Source organism: Myxocyprinus asiaticus, chromosome 26, assembly GCF_019703515.2.
Source record: "Myxocyprinus asiaticus isolate MX2 ecotype Aquarium Trade chromosome 26, UBuf_Myxa_2, whole genome shotgun sequence".
Lineage (NCBI taxonomy): Eukaryota > Metazoa > Chordata > Actinopteri > Cypriniformes > Catostomidae > Myxocyprinus > Myxocyprinus asiaticus.
In genome coordinates this window covers 14805207-14824291 of record NC_059369.1, presented here as the reverse complement: position 1 = coordinate 14824291, position 19085 = coordinate 14805207, and the positions used below count along the sequence as shown (strand labels likewise).

Below are 19085 nucleotides of genomic sequence, written 5' to 3'. Positions count from 1 at the left end.
AGAAAAAAATACTTAATCTATTCCAAATCCAATACTAAATTATGCTGAAAAGGGGTATTTATCTGCAACTTGCTCACCTTGCATTTTCATCATTGCACATTAAATATAGAACATGACACGCATTCACATTTAGCGAATACAGGTTTATTTATTGAAAACAATGAATAGTGCAGGACCAATAGAGCAACCCTAATAGTCTGTTCTAAATGGAATTTACCAAGTAAAAGTTACTTAACATATTAAAACAAAAACTCTAGGATAGAAAAAATAGGCCTGTATGTAGTCTACAATAAACCTAATGAATTCTAAACATGACGTGCACACAGAATAAAAGATTAAGCAGTCGGCACCTCGTTGAAAATAGCCTTCTTAATCAGCAGATTAAAAAATGGCATTCCTTGTCTAAAACAGCCATTTTCTAGGCTACTTACTCAAAAGCATTTTTTGATGAGCAAAATTAACACGTAAACATGGTCTGGAGAAAGACGGGACTTGACTCACCTAAGGCGACTATCCTGCGCTTGAAAAAGCCCAATCAGTGGAAAAATAACTTACAAGCACGCACAGATTCGAACCCAACGTTTTGTAAATCCGCTACCCACACCACCACCGAATTGATTTCACAGCTACTTTGCTGAGTTTTCTTGTCTAGTGAGGACATTTTCCTGCGCACGCCGCGAGTGAGAGGAAAGAAGCACGCGCATCCTGAGGTGAAATGAAACTCTGTAACTGTTTCAGATGTCCTCTTTTTTTAAATAATATTGTATTATTAATTATATTTAAAATGTGTAACATTAACATGACAGTAATTAAAGCGCAGCCTCTGTAAAAATATAAACCCAAAGGTAAATGTGTAAAAATGTTGAACAATTTAATGGGGGAAATACTGTATTATCTGACAAGTAATTTCAGTGTCGACTAGCAGCATCAGAACCGTTAGTCGACAAGTCTCGCACATCTGTAGTACGTAGAACAAGTGCTAAACCGGTACTGCATCTTTAGCAGCTGTTGAGCGAGGGTCTCGGAGAAGTGTTTTGAGCACATAATCAAACTTCTACTCTCAACACACAGTGAAAGGATCTTGGTGCTAAACTTCTTCAAGACTATCCTACTCAAACGTCGGTGAGTGAAATCTGAAAATACCAGCCACTGCTGAATCACTAGGGATGCACTGATACCATTTTTTCTCTCCCAATTTGATGCCATTACCTGAACTCTTAGTATCGGCCGATACCGATCCGATACCAGTGATGTTTTTTTCTTAATCAGTTTCTAACTTCTAACTTCTACTGTATACCTCACTATGTGGAACTGATTGGGGTACTCTTTTGTATGTTAAGAAACACAAACATCTAACTGCACATTATTTCATTATAAAATAGAGAAAAAATGATTACATAAAAACGTGTAGCTTTTATGAAAACCTTTAGTCTACTTAGTCCAATAGTCTAATAATGGATAATAATAATAATACTGTAATAATGTAAATAGCAATACTGGATAATGCAGCAGCAAAATTAACAGTAATTCAAGTGAAAGTCTTCAGTAGAAAAGAAGCCAGTTCTCTTTGAATATTATATTCCTTCTCTATTTTTCATCTTGTATCTGGATTCAGACCTCTTTTTTGTTCACTTCAGTTGTAATAGGACTTCAGTCCACTTTTACATTTATTTTATAAAAGGTATATATAAAAATAGTTAGATTATAAATGTATAATAATTATAAATGTATTATAATAATAATACATAAATTATAATAATACCCAATAATTTAATAATAATTTATTGAAGAAGGCTGCGCATGCAGACTATGTATTTATTTATTAAAAACACTGTTTTGAGACTCAGAAAGCTTTCGTATGTCTTCAAGAGACTTTAAATAAAATGTACGAGTCATATGGACTACCTTAATGGTGCTTTTATGGTTCTTTTATGCCATTTTTGGAACTTGACGGTAAAGACCATGACTAACACACAGAATCAGATTTGGATCTGGCTCACCAGACCGATACCTGATCCAGTTGAGACGTCAGTATCGGAGCCAATACCAAATTTTATCACACATGCAAGTGATTTACTCACATTGTAGAGGGTTGCCAAACAGATTGATTTTAGGATTTAAGAACAGATATCAAGATCGTTCAAATGAAGATTGTGATGCATTGGAAAATCTGTTTTTACCCAGCCCTATTTATTTCTCCAGGAAAGTGCCGTGATATGTACAACAAGCCACGCTAAAATCATTTTTGCAAAAATGTAGGTATAGTAATGTGTTTCTACGAGAACAGGTTGGTCTTGCCACATGTGAGAACGCAACTGGAAAAACAAACTGTGGGATTCATAAGCTGATTTTCAGAATCAAATCTGAAACAAGTCATACTTGGCAATTAGTTAGGTACATCCTGATCACACATGTTGTAATGCAGAAGCTTTAACAACAATGTACTACTGTCAGATTAGATGATATCAATATCACTGTCGTTAATCTTGCTTCACTTAGTTTGCCTGTTGTTCCAGGTCACTGAGATTAAGTCAGCCAATGTTTTGATTTGGAATCGCACGCAGTAACAGGCATGAAACAAGCAGGACTGTTTTGTATAATGCCCTGGTGGTGGAAAGTCTGGAAATGATTATGCCAAGGGCAAGGAACAATGACTGGCTATTCACCTTGACGAGCTGGTTTGGACAGTACTTTGACACAAACAAGCAATGTGGATTTAAAAAAAATGATTAGGAGTGTCCTGTTTTGGAGGTGGTGGATGCGTTTGTGGGTGTGTGAGGAGGTTTGTGTAGCTTGGCTTCAAAAGGAAAACCCTCGAGCATGCCAACAAAAGCAAACAAAAAGCAGATCACATGATCGAATTTAGCAACATGACACTGTTCTTTGTGGGTGACACAGTGACTGTGGAAATCTGCTCTGAGGATCAGCGAACATGATTCCCGAGTGTTCCGCTGTTTCCAAGTCAGCATTCCAGACCTCAGATGCTTCATTTGAGTGGTGCAGTAAAGCACTAAAGTTTACTTTATCCCACATAAGCAGGAGAGACCATCCATGCGTCCAAGACCGCGTAGTGTCATACTGCACTATATTTAACGAAGGATGCGGTTCTCAGCCGGTAAAACAGTATGTTTTTAGGTATGCATGCGAGTAGTATGAATAGATTCTGGACATACTTCATCCGGGGACGTGGGCATTGACCCGTGACCGAAATATATTATGTAAGTACAACAACCGTGGAAATAATCTACTCTGGTTTTATTAAAACAGCCCCATTTAAGCACAATTAACAACTTTCTTGGTATATATCACTTACAGTTGAAAAGAGCATTCTGACTCACGGTTCTCCGTCGTTTTTTTAAATCCAGTGTTTTGACCATGACGTCTCCTCAGCTCCTGAGGGATTATGGGATAGTATAGTGTCCAGTTGATCCGCACTTCAGAATCTTGCAGGAAATAGCAGGTCATCCGGGTATTTCTCACATACTCTTTTATGAAGATTCGGACATCCTACTCCATTGGCATACTGTTTTTGGCATACTACTGTATTTAGTACGGAAGTATGAATATTCGGACGCAGCCTATGATACAACACTTTATCTGCTGTTATTGGGGTTAGTACACAGATCTAAGTGATTTTAAACATTTCCATCTAAATACGCAGCCAGCTACTTTTATAAACACTGTAGCATCGAAACAGCACCATGTTAAAAATAAATGGTCTTGAGTTAGGCGAGATATATAGGAATGAACGAATTATTTTTTGATTGCATCAGAGGCGATAAAAGCGTTTAAACCAGAAAGGTTAATTTCTCTGTCTCAACGAATTTTCATTATTTACATTTTTTTTTTTTAAATCCTTTTATAGAAGAAAAAATTCTATCTGGCAAGCTATTTTATAGCTGGACTATAAAAAATATATACAGTACTGTGCAAAAGTCTTAGGCACATAAGATGTTTCACAAAAGCATTTGTCTTAAGATGGTTATTTATATCTTCAGCTTTAGTGTGTCAATAGGAAATATAAATGTTACACTCCCAAATATTACTTTTGCAAATAGAAAAGATTAGAATAGAAGAACAGGGAGCCCTGCAACAGATCTCATGGCCCCCACAAAGACCCCCACTGAACACTGTGTCAGTCTGAGATTACATGAAGAGACAGAAGCAATTGAGACAGTCTAAACAGATAGATAGATAGATGTGTTGAATTCTCCAAGAAGCTTGGAACATCCTATCTGCCAACAACCAAGAAAAACTGTGTCCAGGTGTACCTGGAGAATTGGTGCTGTTTTAATGGCAAAGGTGGTCACACCAAATATTGATTTAGCTTTTTTATGTTTACTGGACTTTGTATGACATTAATTGATAAATGAAAACTATTTATGTCATTATTTTTGAAGACATCCTCACTATGCAACATTTTTCACAAGTGCCTAAAGTACTGTGTGTGTGTGTGTGTGTATATATATATATATATATATATATATATATATATATATATATATATATATATATTATAGCTTAAAAAAATGAAGATTTTAGTCATTTTCATGACTTATCCAGGCCTGGAAATCACAATTTTTTAATTTCCTAAAATTTCCAGGTTTTCCATGACCGTGGGAACCCTAAAAGAAGACATATTCCCAACTAGCGAGTGACTAAACCCAACAGATGCTTCTTCGATCACACTTTACATCACAGTGTTCATGTTACAGTGTCATTACATGAACAAGTGCTGAGTAATAAGAATGAGTAGCAAGGACTTGTAATCATGCAATTACTTGTAATTACACATTGTTATTGCTATTGTATTTCATTATATAAACATTAAATATGTTGTATTTCAATAATACTGTAAAGTATTCTCTAATTATAACTCGGCGTGGCTTATGGGTTCACACCTGGTCTGTCACAAAAAAACAAAAAAAACATGACTCTTAATTTCAAAGAAAAACAAATCTCAGACTTTGACCGTCAAAGCACATAATAAAGCCTCCTCCCATTCACACTGACTCTGATGTAGAAGATCACCGAGTATATGTGCAACGAACTACCGTGTATTACCTGCGTATTCATATAGCGTTTAAAATAGCATGAAAACACTATTAATACACACAGCTGAGTTGGTTTTCTAAGGCTGTGTGAGAGAAACCGATGAGGCATTTGCGAGTAGCCAGAAAACAAACGAAATGACGTTACCCAAATAAAGCCGTTAAAAGTGGACGGTCTGAGGTAACGATACTCACTGACAGAAACAACGGACGATACAAATACAAAGGGGGTTTTCTGTATTTTCACATTCATATTGTGCCTTACCCGAAATCATCGTCCATAGATTTGAAGAAAAATTTGTAGTTGGGTTTATTGAGGACATTTTTGAAGTCGGCGAGAGTGACGCTTTCCGCGGGGATGGGTAGTTTGATGAGGTAGGGAGTCTCCTGCTCGTCGAGGTGATAGATGATCTTGGTCTCCGCCATGGCGGGCCGCTGCTGAGGGACAGGCCGCGTGCATCAGCCCCACAGCCGCTTCCACCGCTGAGCGCTCCTGTCCACCCGCAACCTCTGCGCGCGCTCTTCTGTCAGTGACAATAACCCAATTACTGAGTATCCTTGCGGACGTGTGCAATACAAATCTATCTAATGGTATGATTATATATATAATAGATGGTCCTCGGCGATTTATTTCCAGTATAAAGCAACAAAACCGTACAGGTCGGTTCGCACTGTACTCCCTATGAATACTGTTGCTTTTTCCTCCTCTCTGTCCTATGGAAACAACTGTCGGCCGATGTGAGATAGCCCCTCCTATCGATTTACCACTGCGCTCCCTCTACAGGACGAGTTTATTCTTCTGGTCTTATTTCTGCTCTTGGTTCTAGGCACGAAGCATCTCAATTACTTAAAATAATATATACTAAAATAACTCGTTTTGACTGCGTGCAAACTGAGTGGTTTTTTTATTAAAATATTTTCAGTAATTCTTATTTTGGGGGGGATGTGCGTTTGTAATGCAACCAATTTGTGCTTGAATAAGTCGTTGATTTATACTGGAACTACTTGAAGAGAACGGAGAACAATGATTTATTAGTGTGCCACTGACGCTCTCTAGAGGACAACATTATTCCTACACAGTTGTTTATCACAGCGGTTTCCACCGCGGTGCGCAGAAGGACCTCTGGAGGAGCACATGAAAAGATTTCATGGCTTTAATTTTTTATTTTTTTATTTTATTTATTTATTTATTTTAATAGAATCGCATGTTTGACGTGGTCTACTTGATGTCACACATGTCAGGGTTTGTTTATAGTGTTCACTTTTCATCACACAAAACCTGACACGTACACGGCATTTTTTCCAGTTGGTGGCAATAGAGTAAGGAGATTTTTTTTTTTTTTTTTTTGCCGGAAATGTGCTTAACTGCAATGCAATGCAATGCAAATAAATAAATAAAATAAAATAAAAAAATCTTAATGGTGCTAAATATAGGTTTCATTTCTTTATGCAAAGCATACCTTTTTAAATCTCGCGGTTCCAAATACTACTGACGTTATATAATCCCGCCCACTTTCATAATTGGCGCGAGCTGACAGTTACTTAACGAACAGTAGCTGCCAGAGTCACTCACAGAAATGGAAGGTTGCTTAGAGACAGGCACCTTTAAGATATGGATAAGCAAACATCGACCGTCAGTATGCTGAGAGCGATTTAAGAGTGAATGTGTTTTTATAATGGAAGTTCTGTGGTAAACAATACTTGAAGATACTTGGACGTGTTGTTTTACAACATATAGTGCACCCAGTCATACCCAAAACGTGAATTTTAAATCTTCCGTTTTTTATTTTTTTTTTAAGTATGTTGCTAACAGGTTGCTAGATAAAAACTACTTCGGTTTTTTCCCTTTCGTCAGGCACATACACTCACATGTTTGTGGTATTTGTACTCCTTATCTAGCAACTACTTTTTTTTCCTTTTTTATTTTTTTATAGATACTGCAGCTTCGAAATTCACTTTTGAGGTATGACTATGCCTAATTTATGTTGTAAAACAAAATGTCCAAGTATCTTAAAGTAATGTTAAGCACAGACCTTATTTTCCTCATAAAATTGAAAACCCCCCATTATAAAAACCCATAGTAAATTCCTGAAAGAAGGCGAATTTACCTTCTGGGTTCACCTACAGATTGACATCATGGCTGAGTAGCTCCATTCATAATATTAATATTTTCTGATACACAAAGTTAACATTTTCATGCAAAAGTTGCTTTTGGCTATAATATTAAAATGTGATCATGCCTTGAATACCACATGGAAATTTTCCTCACACACAGACCAATAACATCTACTAGTAGGGTGGATGCATGCCCAATAGACAATTTAGTAGGATCTGTAGCATTCCTGTCAAAATGATTACCTAAGTTAGTATAACTAAAGTAAACAATTGCAACTTTAACAAATGTCAAGAAGCAGTGTGTGACTGAAACAGCATTGCACTCACTGAAAAATCAGCAAGACATTTTCTCAGATTAGGTGGGAAAACATTTTTATTTTGGCCACACATTGTTTAAATCTTCAAGTCACAATAGCCATGGTTCTATAATTTAACAAACCTATTTCACTTGCTGATGAGTGTGTCATATGACCTCTGATGCAAGAAGATGAATTCCAAGGTGGGAACCTCAGACATAACACAAACTGCACACAGATTTCATTTACAGTACTACCTATAAAATTTGACCAGTCACCTTTGTTCTGGTCATTAAGGCCAATGATGATCAGCGTGGATCTGCCCACCTGAAACTCCACCCTGAGCCCCAAAATAACTCACTGCATTTTCACAAATCAAACTGTTGCTTTCTTCTCAATTACTAATTAAAGGGAAATACACTGATTAACAAAAATTAAAAGTAGTGAAACACATCGCTTTCATGAAAAACAATCATCTTACCACAGAGTCTCATTTCCTGAAAAGAACATCTAACACATGTTGTACGTTTTCTAGGATGATGGTCACCAACGTCACCCAAGTATGGCTCAAATAACAAATACAGGCTATGTAGACAGCAGTGTTAAAAACACCCAGTGGTTAAAGCTTTGAAAGGCACTAACATGTCTCCACCTCTTCTGTCTTGATATCCCTGAGACTCAACGCTGAGGGGTTAGCACCAGGAAAGAGAAGGGTGAGAAACAAATTCCAGTTAGTAGAATTAAATGAAAAGGAAACAGTCCATTTATCAAAGGCTGAGAATGTGTGAAGTAGGGTCTTCATCAGGCCATTTTTGGGTAACGAGTAGAAATGTGCATTCATGACAGTTCTCTAACACTGTAAGGGAAGGGGACTCACAAGGGATTGGTCCTCCACAGAACACTTCTGCATTAATTAATGCAATTGAGATTCTTGGAAATCTCGTCAAGTCCTCTACTTGATTCCTCAGTTGTTTTGGAGAACAAATAAATGGATCATGAATGCAAACACAACAAATTAGATGATGTGCAAAGGCCAGAGGAACATATGCAGAACACCCACACAAATTAACAAAGACACACATTCACACGCACTCAAAATGTTAATGGCTTACAAATGGCAACCATTTTCCTAAATACAGACATACCTTTATCCATTAGTGCGAGCACACACAAACTCTCGGATCGTGGCATAATAGGCCTCAACCTCATATACAAGATACATGACATCAGTCCTCAACTTTGTTCCACAACCCTGAGCAGCTTTTTTTTTTAGCTTATGAATATCAGTGTCTGCATTTTTAAAAAGACATCCCAGTGTTGGAGAGAGTGTCAGCCAGGGAGTTCAAGTCCTGTTCAGTCCCTACTGGTTTCAGCTCAATTCTTCGGCTTCTCCACAGATGCTTCCAGTACTGTTTTGAATTCAAGCGGACACATTGACATCTCGCAGTGCGATGGTCCCATTGGTGGGTGGTGAGTCCGTGGGCGAGGAGGGGGCGGAAGGTGAAGATGTGAGCAGAGAAGGGGATGTGCTGGTGTTGAGGGCACTACTTTGGAACAGTATCTGCTGAAGAGTCCTGCGTAGATTAGGGTGCAAACAGGCCTGAGTTTGATAAAATACCTCCACGGCAAAACACTTCATCACTCCACCACACAGATCCTCATACAAGGGCACAGTGTACATCCGTGAGGTCTGGAAAGCCAAGAGGGAAAGGAATAGTTTACAACTTCCCAGTGCTAAGGTAGACAAGATAAAACTTATTTTCTATAAATACAATGGCCTACTCTTAAAACAGCACATGAGTACAAGGTCAAGTCAAAATGCTGCAGTGAAAACGTTAACAAAACACTGCACAGTACCTGCAGTGCCGGTCCTCCCTATAGGCAAACTATGCAAGTTGCTTAAGGCCCCCACATTGCCAAAGACATTAAAAGTTGTGTACACAAATTTTTGCTTAGGGCTCCAAATGGCTAGGACTGGTACTGAGTACCTGCATGTACTAGTCAAACTACTGTAAGACTTGCATGACTACTAATTTTTACTAGTCAACAAGTCACCCAGAAAAGTAGCTGACTAATCAGCGGGTAAATGTTTACCTTATGTAAATCACTCAGAGGTTGCATTAACCTACAATTTTCCACATTTTAAAAACACTGACACATAATTCCAAATAATGTCTGGCAATTTGACAAATAAAATACAATAAAGAAAACCATTTTCATTTTTACCATCTTTACTGTACATGGTATATGTGCGGTTTCATTCCTTTCTCTCCATGTCACAAACAGTTCAAAAGTCATGTCCCTATATATTCTTGATTGGTTTTAGGGTGCGTCACAAGAATTTTGGTTTCTTTGAAAATGATCACTTTAAATGTCCACTTAAATGTTCACATTATTTGCACTTTAGCGTATTTACAAATATATCTGCATGCAAATACACAGAACAAAGTTTGTAGAGGACTCAAATCATGTGATGCACGACTAGTTGGCATAGAACCAATGCAGCAGCTAGTGGCAGGACTAACCGGTGCTTGTAGCAGATGACAGAAAGGAGTGCTCATTCAGTGTGACGCACGCAGCACCTGCAGACTGTATATCTGTATAATAAAATTGCAGCATTTTGTGCTTTAATAATCGCACTAAGCTATATAACGTGTGAAACTACACTCAAAAACACAGAAAACGGAAAAGTCTTCCTGTACAAAATAAAAGCTTGATTAAAAAAAAAGCTTGACATGTGAAATTGAAGAAACTGTGATGGAAATATATTACTACTGTACATAACGTAATATTTACTGTTACAATTATTATAATTATAATTAAACATGTAACAAGCAAGAGTGCTCTACTAACTGAATAGGAGTCTCATCAAATGTTTTTATTTAGAATGTGATGCTGTTGTGCAGTACTTTGACAAAAATAAGACCAATGTTGTGTTTGAGGATCTTTACTGATGCGCTTCATTTGATTAAAAAAATGCAATGGTATGTTAAAAAGCAATTGTACTATTCTCAGTTGATTAAAGTTTTATTAATTCATTTGATTAGACACCATTTTGATTATGAAATTGAATTAAACTTTAAAACATGGAACGGAAATCAGTGTATTTGGGGATTTGGGTAAAAAATAATTAGAAAACTAATTTTATAGGGTCCTACAAAAAACTAAAACAAAGCAATTTTTACTTAATTGAGAAACAATTCAAGGAAACATGCAATTCTTTTAATTTATTATTTACATTGATACTTTTAACTTAGTCAAATGAGCTAAAGGAGTGTGTTCAAAAGCATATTACCTATTTTGTTGTGGTATCGAATGCTTTGAGCTTGACTGAATTTTGAGTTCAGTCTGTTTTATAACTTCATTTAGGAGGTTTATAATAAAAATAAATAAAAAACGTCTTACATGTATAGATGACTGATTTTGGTCAAATCTGACAATTTATGACGAGTACAGTCATTATAGTTTAACTGTACCCATGCCTAGCTCTGTTAATTGTCTATATTTTGGAAAACAGTAATCAATACAGAATGCTTCTGATAATGTCAAAGAAGAAACCAGCCAAACTGGTTGTGATTAAGCACTCATTTTTGAAAAGAGGTATGACGCCATTGGCAGTTAATAGCAAAAGTCTAGCAGAGTGTTTATTAGAAACACTGGAATGTTGAATTGCCCTTTAAAGAAAGCAAAACTAATACTTTTAATTTCACTCATACAGTTCATACTGAGTGAAGGAGCAAAAAAAAGCGAGTAGACAGGGATGTATTAAAGTTGCACTTAACTCACTGAAACACATTATACCCAGGTCCTTTTAATTGTCCCGATTTACTTTCACTGTCTTCCTCTCAACAAACTCAAAGTATGTTTGTGCCCTCTCACAGTTCTCTATCAAGCAATATGGAGATGCTTAATGAATGTTCACTCAGCTGCAGTCCAAGAGGCACTTCAATTACAATACTTCATTAACTCACGTGTTTATGCAAGAAGCTGCGAACTCGAGGCAGATCGGGATAAAAGCTGTTCCGCACTACGATCTGCAGCCATCGAATCTGGACTTCAGCGTTCATGTCATCCAACAATGCAGAGTAGCAGCTTGACAGAAGGCTCATCACCTCTGAACAGCCAATCATATTTCACATTACAAGTGAACAAATGTCAGACATCAAAGGAACACCCAACAATGCACATAAATTGGAGGGTGGACTACCTTGAGGCAGAGGTGAGCGGTCAAGAAGTCGATCCAGGAAGAGGACAGTCTGGAAGGTGCTCCAGGTGGAGAGGTCAAAGTTTGCAATCACCTGGGGGTCAGGGGCATCGGTGCCCCAGAGGTCACACAAATGTTGGACAGGACCTGTTAGAGCCCCACCCGCCGAGAGATCTGGTTCACATAACGGAGGACCACAGCCGTTTAGCCAACGTTCAAATTCCAGGCCTGAGCAAGAGTAGAGACAAAAAGGAAGGTAGAAGAAGGGAAATAAGTGTCACGTTTCTATTTATTTAGACTCTCACACTGTTAATGTTGCTTTGACCCCTTGCTGTGTGTTATGACTGGCTCAACAGGGAAATTTCTAACAGAGCACAAATGGAGCACAGCGAGATGAGTAAGTATCTGTGTGGTTAATCATCATCTCTCATTCTGTGGGTGCGAATAAGTTGCCACAACTCACCCTCTCGTTGAGCGACGCAGCTCTCCTTCAGCTCAGGGAAGAAGCCAAGAAAGAAGTCCAACAGATCCTGAGCGACGACACTGCTGAACCTGAACTTCTCAATGTAAGCCTACACAACGCAGGGTGGAAGGATCCAGAAAAAATAGGTATAAGTGTGTCTTATGCATTTCGAGGCATGTATCATTTACTGAATGTGTTGTGATTGTTTGGTGTGTTTCTCACCCTAAGGAAACTGTCAAATGTCTTGATGTCACCACACAGCTGTGAGAGGTAAGAAACAAAGCAGAAGCCTTTCTCATAAGTGAAAAGGTTCATTAGACTGCTGGGGTTTACACCTGTGGAGAAAGAGAAGGAAAATATATGACATGGTACCCAGACCCACAATGCATTTGTTTGACACTTTACAAGAACTTTATAAATACATAGAAAAGAAAAATTCCAGACAGACTGAACTTTGCAAATAAGGATTTTCCTTGCTTTTGTCTTAGTAATGATGAATCACAAGTAATTTTTAGAAGTACATTTTTAAAGGACTGTGTGTACCACAAAGGTATTTCAGGTGTAGGGAGAAAGCACAATGTGCCAAACCAAAAATACTACAAAACACATACAAAAGCTGGATATGGTTAAAAGGACTGTACCTGGCTCAAATTTTGCCTGCAGCTTACTGACAGGGTTGTTATCTCCAAGAAGACGCATCTGTCTGTGAAGAGCATCTAAACGGAACACAGTCTCAAGACAGGTGAAAGCTTCTCCTGTACCAACATTGTGAGCAGGGATAGGGATGAATAACAGCTAATTGAAAGTTCGCATTTGTCAGGGCATACTGTAACACTCGCATTACAATTGGCAATGTTCTACGAAAGTATGAACGTGAGTGCATGTGTGCTTACCATAGGCCTACAGTACATAGTGCTGCATTTCTATATGAACGGAATGTAGGATATGAATGAGGATGTGCATACCAAAGGCCTCTGTTGTAATTCGTCTCTGAGCATAAGTGGCCAGACCCTCACTGAGCCACATCTCTTCCCAGGTAGCATTGGTGACAGCATTGCCAAACCAGCCGTGAGCAATTTCATGGATGACGTCAATCAGCAGAAATTCCTGACTCTCAAGTATGGAGGAAATGATGAAGGTAAGACAAGGGTTCTCCATGGCAACAATGGGGAAGGAAGGAGGAAGGAACACTATGTCATACCTGTAAAGAGGTAGGTTGATGACTGAATACTCACTGACCTTTGATGTCCGAAATTAACTTTTCCATAAAGGGGCAATAATTGCCCCCTGGATTTGACTTTCAGGGGTATTTTTTAACATTTATGAGGGGCATTTACAAAGTTTCCTATCTTAATATTTAGAATGTGAATATATTACCTCCTGGCTCCTACTCATAAAATAAAATCAACATCAAATCATATTTTATGTGATAATGTGTATAAACATCCTTAGAATAGAATCTTAAGCACTATATCAGATCAAATCTGAAAAATTAATTACAGGAACTGACCTTCCCCAAATATAAGGCCCAAAAAGCCCCTCTGCAACATTGAGCCAGCGCTCCACACTGCCACCTAGCTTACTGACTGCACAAGTCAGAATGCAAGGCTCAGCCCACACACGACTCCTGAGAGCAGAGAGCAAAGAGACTGTGGCCCAAGTAAAGCATCATACACTAATGGAAATATTGCACTCTCTTACAAGGACAATGTTTGTCATGTAGGTTGGCTTAAAAGACCAGCATGAATTTCCGGCAAGCCAATTGTCTGTGGTTAAGCAGCCTTATCAAAACAAACCTGCACACCAGCATCCCAGGCTGAGGATCAGCATATCACCATCCAAAACACAAATTACACAGTTTTCCAAACAAGATACACTCTATCCCTACTTAAATTCACCTTGGCCCAATGTCTGCATGTTGAAGGTCTCCTGCGACCAGGGCAACAAGGTAGGCTGGGACAGGGTACTCCATGGAGAACTGGAAAACCTTGCCCTGTTTAGAGTATGCACTTCTTGAGGCACTCATCAACACTGTGACACCCTCTGGTACCTGAAATGATACAGATTGCAAACACATGGGTAAGGGGGAAGATATCTTTTTTAAATGTATGGCACATCCTGTGCACAATGACAATAAAAATAAAACAGGAAGCAGCAATAATACTGAGCTCTACTTCTACAGAATTTGGACAAAGTTATTTTGGTTGTTCCGAGCAGTCGATTAGACAGACTTACACGGACAGTTGCAGAGTAGGTGCTTTTGACAGTTGGCGTGTCAAAGCAAGGAAAGAATGACCGATTGCAGACAGAGTGACCCTGAGTGAAGACCAATGGACGAGTTTGTCCGCATGTCAACTCTGCATCCAGCCACCAGATCTGATGAAGGGACAAGGGAATAATGAGGTGAGGGAGAAACTTTAACTAACATTCTCTAAAAAAGACAAGAGCTAGGAACGTGCAAATGCTTTAAGGCAGCTTAAAGTAATAAATCAAATTTGCTTAGTGTCACTGGTACTTTAAATGCCCTGTGACGAGGAGGAGGGCGGGGCCGTGAGGACACACGCCCAGCCCTGAATCGGGCTAATCAGCCAGGAGGGGGATAAAGACGAGCCGGAGGCGCCAGTTCGGGAGAGAGAGAGACACACACGGCCGCTGTGTGTGTGCGTCTGTGTGTCTTATGTAGTTTTAAATTGAGTTTATGTCATTAAAGTTCATGTTGACTGTTCTGCCGGTTCCCGCCTACTCCTTGCCCATCCTTTACTCGTTACACTGGTGCCGAAACCTGGGAAGGAGGAGGGATGCGCTATCGTGAAGTCCTCGCCGCTGCCATCTGCCAGGGGAGGAGCCGCAGCCATCCGCCGGGGGACGGAGGAGTCCCTGCCGGCCACCGTGAGTTGGAGGAACTGCTGCCATCCACCAGGAAGGGGAGGAGCAGTTCCATCCGCCAGAGGTCGGAGGACTTGCTGCCGTCCGCCCGGGGAGGAGCGGCTGTCGTCTGCCAGAGGGCGAAGGAGTGGCTGAGGACCAGGCGACGGCATGTCCGGGGATCGGCGAGCAAGTTTTCTCTCTCCTCTCTCTCTCTGTCTGTCGCTCTGCCTCACTCTTTCACTCTACCCTCTCCCTCCCCTCGTCTCTCCCAGGGCTCCAGAAAGGTGGGGAAGACCTGCCAGCAGGCACACCGGTAGGGCAACACCCCCCCCCACCCCTCCAGGAAGGGAGGGGAGTACGTCATGCCAGGGCGATGGAGGAGTGTAATGAGGAGGAGGGCAGGGCTGGGCCGTGAGGACACACGCCCGGCCCTGAATTGGGCTAATCAGCCAGGAGGGGGATAAAGACGAGCCGGAGGCACCAGTTCGAGAGAGAGACAGACACATGCAGCCGCTGTGTGTGTGTGTGTCTGTGTCTATGTGTTTTATGTTGTTTTAAGTTGAGTTTATGTCATTAAAGTTTACGTTGACTGTTCTGCTGGTTCCCGCCTCCTCCTTGCCCATCCATTACGTAACATGCCCACATAATGGTGAGTAGCTGCAAATGCCCATGCTTGGTTGTGCGTGTGTGTGTGTGTGTGTTGCCACTAAAATTACACTACAGTATGCAAGTAAGAGTGTGTGTGTTTTGCAAGGATTGAACAGGGTGATAAAAACTGAATAACAACACGGAGAAAGAGTAAAAAGAGAATTGAAATCTTCAAAATGAACCCTCCCCTTGCAAAAAATAGTTTGTTTGAGACAAAGCGGCAGATAATATGCAGTAAATTTGCTGCAAAATTGCCAGAAGTTTGCAGCTCTTCAACGGTAGCGCTGAACCTGCGGCTAACCTTTGGTAACAATCGACAGTTGCCACTACTGGAAAACACTTCTATGGAAAATCAGTGGCAACAGCGAAGAGTTTGCCGCAAAGCTCATTTGCATGTAAAAATAATAAGTGCCAAATTTTGCCACTGGGATTTGCCAGAACTCTAGATTTTTGTAAAGCAAAGATGTAGCTAGGAAAATACCTTTGGGTGGGCCTCGATAAAAATGGATGGTCCAAATTTTCGACCAATGGAACCCTTGGCAACAGAAAGGTGGCACATTGAAACAATTCTTTCAAAAAGCAGAATTTATGTATTTTTATAAACTAATTTATAAATATATAATTGAAGTCAAAAAATTATTTCTAATATTCTGAGTGGGCCTGGGTCTAATTTGCCCACCCTTGGCAATGTCACTGACCTCTGCGCAATCGGGCAACGAAATGAACAGGTTACAATATAAATAATTAACAATAATCAGGTTGTTTTTGCCCTAAGAGATATCTACCCATTTTCCATTCCAAACTAAACGATGGTAACCATAGCCTTTCCAATAATTATGCCATGTAGTCATAATCATGTCCTGAATAACTTGTTATCTACTTAACGGGAAATGTCACTAGACTGGCTGAGGTCAGTACTATTAATAGCACAAACTGTCCAGTACAGTCACCGTTCTCTATCCTTACCAAAGCAACTGTCTAAATTGGGATAGGCATATTACAATCCCATTTCCCAAAACACCTCTTTAACCTGGCAAAATAAAGCTGTGACACAAGTAATGGATGTCATTATCATCATTAAGGCTTCACTGCCTAACTATATAGAGTGGAAATTGAATTGTACACCTCCACCACCAATTTTGTGTACAATAGTCCTGTGCAATAAAGTTATTATTAGCGTGCGTCAATGGCAGTCTGTCAGCTGTCACCGTGTTGACCTTACCGCAGGGCCGTCTGTGGTGGTGTAGCGTATGGTGACACGGAACGCCCGGTGTGGCCGGATCACGACGGCCGGGAGGCTGATGTTCAGCGAGGACCCGTAATCGGTGAACGGCTCCACTCTGTAGGTGAGCGACAGAAACACATCAGGAGCACCGGAGGCACCGGGCACCTTACAGTCCACGGAATGAATTAATAGCGAAGGATGCGTGTCCAAAATGAGAGACTGAACACCGGACTGAACGGGTGTGAGCTCCAGAACCTGCCACCCAATTATCCTCTTGATGGCGAAGTTCAGGTGGAGGTCCAGATGGAAATGTCGGAGTTTAAAGCTGTGGAAGTTGGACGCCGACGCGACGTCCACCAGGCGACAGTGAGCCAGACTCCGGCCGCCCTCGCAGGACTTACCGGGCACAGTCAGCACTTTCCGACAGCAGCACAGCGTCGGCCGCTGCAGCTCGGCCATCGTAAAGTTTGGCGAATAAATACGCGTTGACGTGACGACACCGTCAAACTTTAAAGCGGCGAAAGCGCTCGGCGGAAGATAAAACGAACGAGCGATCGAGTTTGTTACATTGTTACTTTAGTTAAAGGAGCGGTCGAGGCCGGACAGTGGGCAGAGGAGGAAACCGAAAGAGAGAAATTAAAATAAAACGACCAAGAAGGCAGTAAAAACATGCATAAAAACAACAACAAGAACAAAACTACGTAAAATCCATCACAGTCGTAGACACGAATGAGTTGAGCCCCGCGACCTCCATCTAAAGCGGAGTATATGTGTTGATGTCTCGCGGTCGATATACGGCTCACGTCTTGAGAGACCACGACTCACGAGAGATCGGTTAAAAAAAAAAAAAAACTACCGGGAGAGGAAAAAAGGCATAGCTAAGCCCTGATGAGCAGTAATGATCTGAGTTAAGAGACTCCCTTAGAAAACAGGAAGTATAAACGGGGGAGGAAATCACTTCGAGACGGGAAAGTTTTGAAGCTGCATGGGGGCGCTGCGGAGCTCGTACTGAACCTCAAAAACACAGTGGACGAATGGCATGAAAACAAGACAAAAGAGCAAAACATTTGTTCTAGATTTAAAATGTAACAGTTGATGTGAAGCCCACAATCTCAGGCCCATATTACAATTGATAATAGACTAATTAATGTCCCACCCATATTGTACATTGGGGGTGAAGTTGCTTACCTGGACTAGTAGCCAAAGATTGAAATATTAGATCCCAGAATGGGTGATTCATGCACTACTGTGCCATTGAGCAAGACACTTAAAGAGTTGTTCACCCAAAACTTAAAACTCTTTCGCCCTCATGTTGCTTGAAACACAGTTTTAGTCCGAGTTATCTAGCAAAATGTCCAGGCTTCTAATTTCCATACAGCGTAACTAGATGGTGACCACTGATATATAACATAGAACTGGATCGCTCATGACATCATAACAGTGAAGCCACTGCACCGTCATATTGCTATGCCCAATAATTTCCAATGTTCCTATTGACATAATAGGAAATCATCTAATTTCAGCAAGTACATTTAGTCATTCAATCACCGATTTTATATCTGAAACCTGCATGTACAGTGCTTTGAAAAAGTATTTGCCCCATCCTGATTTCTTCTGTTTTTGTGTACATCTCATACTAAATTGTTTCAAAAATTCTAACAAAATCTAACATGAAACGAAGGCAATCTGAGTAAACACAAAATACAGTTTTTAAATGATAATGTTATTTATTGAAGCAAAAACGTTATCCAATACTAACTGGGCCTGTGTGAAAAAGTATTTGCCCCTTAGTTACTAAATCCCCAAATCTATGAAACTGCATTCATAATGGGGTTCAGCTGGACTAGACACACCCAGGCCTGATTACTGCCCGCCCTGTTCAATCAAATCAACACCTAAATAAGAACTTTTTCAGCAGCATGAAGTTGACTAAAAGGTCTCACCCAGTATCACACTATGCCAAGGTCGAAAGAAATGCCAGAAATGATGAGGAAAAAGGTGATTGAAATACATCAGTCAGGGAAGGGTTACAAAACTATTTCAAAGGCTCTGGGACTCCAAAGAATCACAGTGAGAGCCATAATCTCCAAATGGAGAAAACTTGGTCCCTGAATCTACACACATTATTTTCCGGTGAGCACCTACTATTAAAGATAAACTGGTGAAAAGTCATCTCTCTATTTTAAAACTAAATACCTGGTTAGGCCCTAAGGTT

General features: G+C 40.1%; 2 protein-coding genes across 4 annotated transcripts in view; both read right to left on the bottom strand.

The window, feature by feature from the left end:
- Nucleotides 1-5761, bottom strand: part of LOC127416885 (segment polarity protein dishevelled homolog DVL-3-like) — a 55163-nt gene extending 49402 nt beyond the window's left edge. For both annotated transcript variants that reach the window (XM_051656472.1, XM_051656473.1), the window contains exon 1: nucleotides 5317-5761. In XM_051656472.1, coding sequence (XP_051512432.1) covers nucleotides 5317-5477 — 161 coding nt within the window. In that variant the 5' untranslated portion in view covers nucleotides 5478-5761. The remainder of the gene's footprint in view (nucleotides 1-5316) is intronic.
- Nucleotides 5762-7521: 1760 nt separating this feature from the next.
- On the bottom strand, nucleotides 7522-17824 carry LOC127416968 (aminopeptidase RNPEPL1-like). Of its 2 annotated transcripts, none has more exons than XM_051656625.1 (11): nucleotides 16868-17824; nucleotides 14365-14505; nucleotides 14028-14179; nucleotides 13640-13756; nucleotides 13095-13330; nucleotides 12771-12884; nucleotides 12352-12464; nucleotides 12130-12238; nucleotides 11670-11894; nucleotides 11434-11576; nucleotides 7522-9036 (listed from the first exon to the last, which is right to left on the bottom strand). In XM_051656625.1, the coding sequence occupies exons 1-11, from the start codon at nucleotides 17327-17329 to the stop codon at nucleotides 9007-9009; spliced, it is 1842 nt and encodes a 613-aa protein (XP_051512585.1). In that variant the 5' UTR covers nucleotides 17330-17824; the 3' UTR covers nucleotides 7522-9006. The 2 variants fall into 2 exon arrangements, with proteins under 2 accessions (XP_051512585.1, XP_051512584.1); XM_051656624.1 differs by having other exon boundaries at nucleotides 7522-9152; nucleotides 16868-17821.
- Nucleotides 17825-19085: the final 1261 nt, after the last annotated feature.

Coding starts and splice junctions, on each gene's coding strand:
- LOC127416968 (XM_051656624.1), bottom strand. CDS start 17,329: ATGGCCGAGCTGCAGCGGCCGACGCTGTGCTGCTGTCGGAAAGTGCTG. Junction 14,506..16,867: donor CCACCACAGACGGCCCTGCG/GTAAGGTCAACA, acceptor TCCCTTCATCAG/ATCTGGTGGCTGGATGCAGA. Junction 14,180..14,364: donor CCTACTCTGCAACTGTCCGT/GTAAGTCTGTCT, acceptor GTATCATTTCAG/GTACCAGAGGGTGTCACAGT.